Source organism: Frankliniella occidentalis, unplaced genomic scaffold (assembly GCF_000697945.3).
Source record: "Frankliniella occidentalis isolate FOCC.00 unplaced genomic scaffold, Focc_3.1 Scaffold40, whole genome shotgun sequence".
Taxonomy (NCBI): domain Eukaryota; kingdom Metazoa; phylum Arthropoda; class Insecta; order Thysanoptera; family Thripidae; genus Frankliniella; species Frankliniella occidentalis.
The window spans coordinates 1270693-1277536 of NW_026267170.1; the positions used below are offsets into that span (position 1 = coordinate 1270693).

The window sequence follows — 6844 nt, forward strand, 5'->3', positions numbered from 1 at the left end:
ATAGAAGTACACTCTTAGTCAAAAACAACTCCTCAGACCATACGCTTCGAGAATCAATACGGGTCAAACCTCCCGAACAAGTTTAAACATGTTTTAGGCCGTCCTTTTGCTTTGGAAAAGCGATCCAGCGGACTGAAAATTCCCAAATCCATTTAATGCATGGCATCAACATAAAATCTGTCCACAATAATGAAACGAGACAAGTTAATTAGAGGTCTAAGTGACATCACTCCACGTCTTTTCTTTTATGCTCGTTATCTGGAATATCCTCTCCGTCACTGTGGTCCTCTTCGGAGTCTGGTCGTGCTAGGGCAATCTGTAAGTTCTTCAAACCTTCGTGAGTTCTGTAGCGTGGAGCGTCCCCTCTGAGAGGGAATCTGACATCTCCTAAAATATACTTTCCACAAACCTCACACAAATTACACGAATAATAACGGGAGTGTGATTTGATTCCCTGGACTGCTCCACGAGCACCAGAATCAACACACCACAACAATATGCAAGCAATTGTTAAGGCTGGTGTTGGTGTCTGGGTGTCAAATTAAATCCTTGGCTCAGGGTGATCATACATTTCACAATAGGCACCAAATACAATTCAATCTTTGCTTCTCTGGAACAAAACCAGAGGCCACCTAGTAATAAATTCTTCATCCGGAGTTCAGGAGGCAACTCGTTGGTAGAATATTGAACTGGTGAAATTGACGAGTTGGATGCTTCAGCCACGGGACTGCCATCAACGTTTGCAGTGAATGATATAATACGCCCTGGCACATGAGCAAGAGACGCATACACTCCCGTACATACATACTTCCGTCCTAAATATTAGAGAGGGAACCTTCACGAGACTGAGCGACAAGTTCAGCAGGTGTGGATAGTGCCTGAAACACATTCGGATTATCCGGCAGATGTTTCAGCTGAAAAGGGATACCACGAAAAAAGAATGCTGTACGCAAGTTGGAAATTGGATTTACTTCATTACATTCAGCACATACATATTCCTTTATTTTATTTTTCTGAAGACTGCCAAAAGACTCTAAACACCATTTGCCGCTATTTTCAGTGGAAATAATGGCTTGCATTCTGGTACACGTGGGGAGTTTGTCTAATATATAACTCGTCGAAGGTAACACGCGAGCAGCTAAAATGGTATTTATGAGAGCTATGGCATGATTAAGTGCGGCATTTGAGGAGTTATCGCGTTTGGCTAACCCTAGTTACATACAGCAAATCAGTACGAGCACCATTTACAGGGATACCCTTCATTGTCATTTCCTAACACATTTGGATGCTATTGTCGATCGGATATTAGCCATATCTTGCGGATGCTGATTGACGATTGTATTACCCATCGGATTAGCCACATCTTGTGGAAGTTCATTGACGATCGGATTAGCCATATCCTGTAAATTTTGGTGGTCGGTCGGCCTTATCCCGTGGATGCAGATTGTCGATCGGATTAGCCTCATCTTTTGGAAGTTGATTGACAATCGGATTAGCCATGTCCTGTAGATTTTGGTCGTCGTTGGGATAACCCATATCCTGCGGATCCTGTTTGTCGATCGGATAAGATATATCCCTCGGATACTGATTGCCATTATCCTGCGTGAAAAAGTAGAGTAAGAACCGAAATCGATGTTAGTTGTGTGTGATGTACTATCAGAAAACTTTCCGGGGTCGACTGCCAATAACGTTGTGTCGAACTAGCCTCAGACAGAGCGCCTCTCTGCGCGCCCTGTTAGTGGGTCGCAGCCAAGGTGGCGACCCCGTCTGCCTTGGGTTTTCAGCATTTAATTTTAATAACAACCCTTTGCGTTTGTAGGGGCGGCGTCTAAAAATAAGCCAAACATAACCGGTGCAAGTCTGTGAAAACGATTTGCAACTTCAGATACCTTCCCGAAATTGAGATGGAAACGAGAAGGGGTCAGTCGACTAGCTAGTAGCTTTGCGCGCCATCATCTGAATTTCTTATTCACCGCCACGACCAACTTGAACCGACATCGAAGCAACTCCCATTTTCAGTGTTTTTCGTGGCAAATTAGCCACAGTCGACAACCCTTAGTCCCAAACACATCCCGGGTACGACCTAGTTGGGACGCGGGATGTCTCAGCTGGGAGGTCCCCCAGTACTACCGAATGCGACTCCAGTCTGGACCTGTGCAAGTGATAGGGACATCCCACCAGGACGTCCCATCGAGACACTGGTCGCTTCTGATAACCACCTTTAAGGAATGTTCCCAGCCACTCCTCCTAGTGGAGAGTAATATTTGTCCTTTTTTAAAGTATATTTATAAACTTAAAAAAAAAATTCTTATTTTGAGTGTTTTTTCCTGGTCTAGCTCGTGCACATGTTACAGTTATATTCAAGTTATTAACAATTAAATGATGTAATGAAATACCTTACTTTACCGGGAGTTGAACCTGCGACCTCAGTGTTACTGGCCGACCGCGTGGATCACTTTTTTTTTCAACACATTTATTTAACAATTTGTACAGGACGGCTCTGCCAATAAAATTTGTAGTTTTGGTAACAATGAATAACAATAAACTTTAAACTGGCCTACGAAGACGAGATGGGAGGATGGCTTGAGGAACAGGACGTCATGCCACGGGATGAAATTGAAATAATTTTTATTTAAGACTACAAACAAAGGGGCTAAAAAGCCCCACTACAGTAAACAGTCTGCTCTCTCACTTACAGATTTGTTAAATAATGTTATAAAATATATAGCAATGCAAAAAATGGTAGAAGTACAGAGTTGTATAAGCATAATAATTAATAAATAGCTAGTCTAAACCGTGCAAGAGATAGTGTCATGTCATAGTAAATCCAAATCAACAAACATGGCTCCCACTCCCACAGGCTGTTGACTTTAACTCTTTAACTGAAAGACAAACGTTTCATTTTGCGATTCGGGATAGTTTCAGATATTGCATTACAAAGAATTTATTAAAATACTAAATAAAAAAAAAATACTCAATTTATTAAAATACATACATAGTATAATGGGAGTAAAAAGCCCAAAAGTAGTGGAAGTGGAGTGTTAAGTGTGGACCTCTGGGTCCCCTAACCTGTCTCGGACCAAAGCAGAAGGGTTGTTTTGGCACAGAAGAGGACCACAGCCATTATCTACCTTGTTCGTAAAAATTATTTGCTTATTGAAATAACATATTTCTTTGTAGTCAGTACAGTACAGAAGCTAATGTTTATAAGGCGGCCGGAATACTCATTACACCACTCTTTTTTAGCTACAACATGAGTTTTACAACGTAGCAATGGATCATGAGTGGGCGTATCTTTATTTTAGTTGTTGTCTGTCATGAGTAGTCACATTTCATATTCACATTGAAAATAAAATAACTTTGAAATTTAAGTAAGATTAGAATTTTATTTATGGTTAAAAGAATTGACAGACAAAATAGATTTCTTTTATCAACCATACGCAGTGCATGTAAATTGGGTCATGGTCAATAGGAATGCAAAAGCTACTGCTATTATGCTGCTACGTTGTACATACACTGCTCATCAAAACACATCTTAGCTTCTTAGCTCAGGAAACATAGAAACTATGTCCGTTCGAAAAATCCGCCCGCTAATTTTGATGAGCAGTGTACGAGTGTAGTTGCCATGGTGCACACATTACCAAGGGTACGTTTTCCTGTGATACTGTCAGATTTCAATGACTCTTTAAATACAGTAGTTACCCTACTCATATAGATAAGGTTTAGCACTACTAGCTTGAACTGCCCGCGAGTTTGAAGGCAAATTTGAAGGCAAATCTGAAGGTCATTTTAAGCGAATACAATTTAAAATTCCCAAAATTTATTGCTTGGTTACCATCTTTACATGAGAATATTTCCGGAGCCATTTGAGCAGCAGCGCCTACATTATGTAGGAAATCGTAAATCGACCCGTTCTTTCCTATGTGAAACTTTGAACGAAATCTATAGGGGTCAGTAAAATGGGTCCAGCTTCGTACTCGCAGGGACCCCTCTCTGCGGCCTCTTTCGATTTTTTTTTAAAGCCGATTTATGATATTCTGCAAAAACGTGGGTGCTGTAGTTCAAACGGTTCCGGAGATGTTTGCGCGTTAAACTATCATTATAAATTTGGCAAATTTTCAATAAAATTTGTAATCTGACTCTTTAACCTGTAAACCTTTTGTGAGTGTGTAGTATGGTAAGTACACTCTTCCGTGTGTGTAGTATTGCAAGTGTTCTTCTATGTGATTGCAAGTCGACTCTTCCTTGTGTGTACTTAGTACTAAGTACACTGTTGGGTTCCAGTGTATTATTTATATAAGTGAGTGAGTGGGAGTCTCGGATTATTAACGGTATGTAAATTGCAGTCTAGTTCAGCTATGTTCTTTCCGCAGGGCAAGCAGTAGACGGTGATCTGCTCATGGCGGAGCTCACGGTGCGTGACGCCGATGCCTGCAGGGAGGCTGTTGCGGCCGAAGGACTTCCCGGCGGATTGCACGATACCCAGCTGTGCACTGGCGGAGTCTGCTCAAACACCACTCACCCGGTGAGCTTGGGCGCGGAACAGCAAGCTCGCATTATCTCTTATTACTAATTTACAGTCTTTATGCGAACAGTTTCCTCACCTTACAGGGAACTCATTTAAGTGTTAGTCCCTGATTTTGTTCCCTTGGGGGTTTTGTAGAGTGACCGTATAAAAAACGATTGGCAATGAAAATTCGTGCCCAGTGTCATATTCGTATCTATAGGGGAAATCCATTTTCTGAAAACATTTCTGAAAAATCCAAAACTTCTATTTGGCTTTCAATAGACATTTTAAAACTGAATTCAAGCTGTGGGTCATTTTTAGATTTTTCAGAAGAAAAGACTTTTTTTAGTCAATTCTGGAGAAAATGGATTTCACCTATCGCCTATGGATACGAATATGAAATTGAGCACGAATTTTAATTGCTAATCGTTTTGTATACGGTCACCCTACAAAACCCCTAAGGTGGAGCAAAATCGGGAACTAACACTTGAGTTCCCTTCGAGGGGGCCCAACTCCATAAATATGTGTACCTCGGATTACCAAATTGCAATGATTACCAAAGATTACCAAAGATTACCTTATGTATACTACACTGATATATAAAGTGTGCAACTGACACACACCTTAAATTGTTTAACACCGTGTGGCATACTTCTATGTGTGCAACACGAGTTTTGAATAGTTTGAAGTGTTTCACAAGTGTGTTGCACACTTTTTAGAGCGTCGAGCACTATAGCTCAACGCTCAAGTTGAACACGGGACCTCCAGGTGACCATCGAGACAACATCTCCGCATTCAAGCGAATGCGACAGTAGTCTGGTGGGACCTGGGCGACCGTCGAGTGATCCACGCACAGGCGGTAACTAGGCTCCCGGGCGGCGAGTGCGAGGCGGGTCTCGCGCGATGGTTCAGTGTTACTAGGGAACGCTCGTTGTGGGTGGCCAACGGCTTGCGCACTTCCTGAGCCTCGAGATGAATGATTCGGACGCCTGCATGCCAAATCTTAGTTTCTTAGCTCAAAAAACATAGAAACTACGTCCGTTCGAAAAATCCGCCCACTAATTTTGATTAGCAGTGTTTAAGGTTCTTCCCAAGGAAAACGTGCTTCTCACACTTACGAAGACCTCATCGGTACCTCTTTTTGACTTACAAGGTTACGATTCTTGCACGCCTGACGTCTGACCTCCCTGGTGACCTTACAAGTGCAAAAATCTTGACTTCAGAGTTCACATTGAGGGCTACGTGAGGGAAACGTTTCCCTTGAGTTGTGTCTGTCTGGCCTCATCAACAAAAATGTTTTCCAGGGTGAACCCGGTGCGCCGCTGCAATTCCTTGACCGTGTCTTGCAAACGACGCAGGATGTTTTTCTGCAAGTACATCGTCTGGTCGGGGTTGCTAGTCTGACTCCACCTTGCGGCCGCTGCCTACCCGACATCCACTCCAGGGTGTCAGCCTTCGTCCCTTGGATCGAAAGTGTGGTCTGGCCGGAAGACGAGTCACCTTGAACGGACTTAGTAGTTACATTGATCTCTACATCTTCATATTTGTCAATATTTACCTAAAATTGTGAGGGGATGGGTGGGCTGTCACGCACTCAGCAGCTGTTGCACAACAGGTGTCAATAACCAGGGTTGGGAACGTTACTTTGAAAACTAACGGCGTTAGTGCGTTATCGTTATCGTTACCTAACGATAACGAACGATAGCGCGTTACATTTTCGGGTGTCGGTAACGGGTAACGTAACGCGTTACTAAACCTCAGTAACGATAAACGCCGTTACCGTTATTTTAAATCAAGATTTTCTCGATTTAGAGGGTACAAATAAGTCTTATTTCCCGGCAAGCCATGCAACGGAGCCGTTTTGAGTCGAATTTTACCGTCCGTACCTCATCAAGAAAAAATTCTGCACTCTGTTAGTAAGGACTTTTACTTGCCTTCTTCATAATATTCTACTTTCTAGCTTATTTTATACCTTCCGATGTGACTTTCGGTAACGATAACGCCGTTACAAAGTAACGGTAACGATAGCGCGTTATAATTTAGAGAGCCAGTAACGGTAACGATAACGCGCTACTTTGGGTCGAAATAACGATAACGATAGCGCGTTACTATTTGATAGTAACGTTCCCAACCCTGTCAATAACACAAGCAAAGCAGTGGCACATCGCCATTGGCAGGTCAGTGAGACTCCATCATTATTATTGTTAATGTAGAAGGTATGTAAAACTCCCCGAAGGCATATGGCAAATTTTCACTGCTGTGTTAGTAGCTCCTAGCCACTTAACTTCTCATTTGGTTTGGCATTGGGTTTGTTTAGACACTAGACATACATTTTGC

At 42.4% G+C, this 6844-nt stretch overlaps 1 protein-coding gene across 2 annotated transcripts in view; it reads left to right on the top strand.

The window, feature by feature from the left end:
* LOC113215157 (phenoloxidase-activating factor 3-like) overlaps positions 1-6844 on the top strand; it is a 33465-nt gene that overhangs the window by 3312 nt on the left and 23309 nt on the right. The window contains exons 5-6 of one of the 2 annotated variants that reach the window (XM_052266568.1): positions 4374-4525; positions 5812-6123. In XM_052266568.1, coding sequence (XP_052122528.1) covers positions 4374-4525; positions 5812-6012 — 353 coding nt within the window. In that variant the 3' untranslated portion in view covers positions 6013-6123. Of the gene's footprint in view, positions 1-4373; positions 4526-5811; positions 6124-6844 lie in introns of those variants that run through there. The other variant, XM_052266569.1, reaches the window with a different exon arrangement.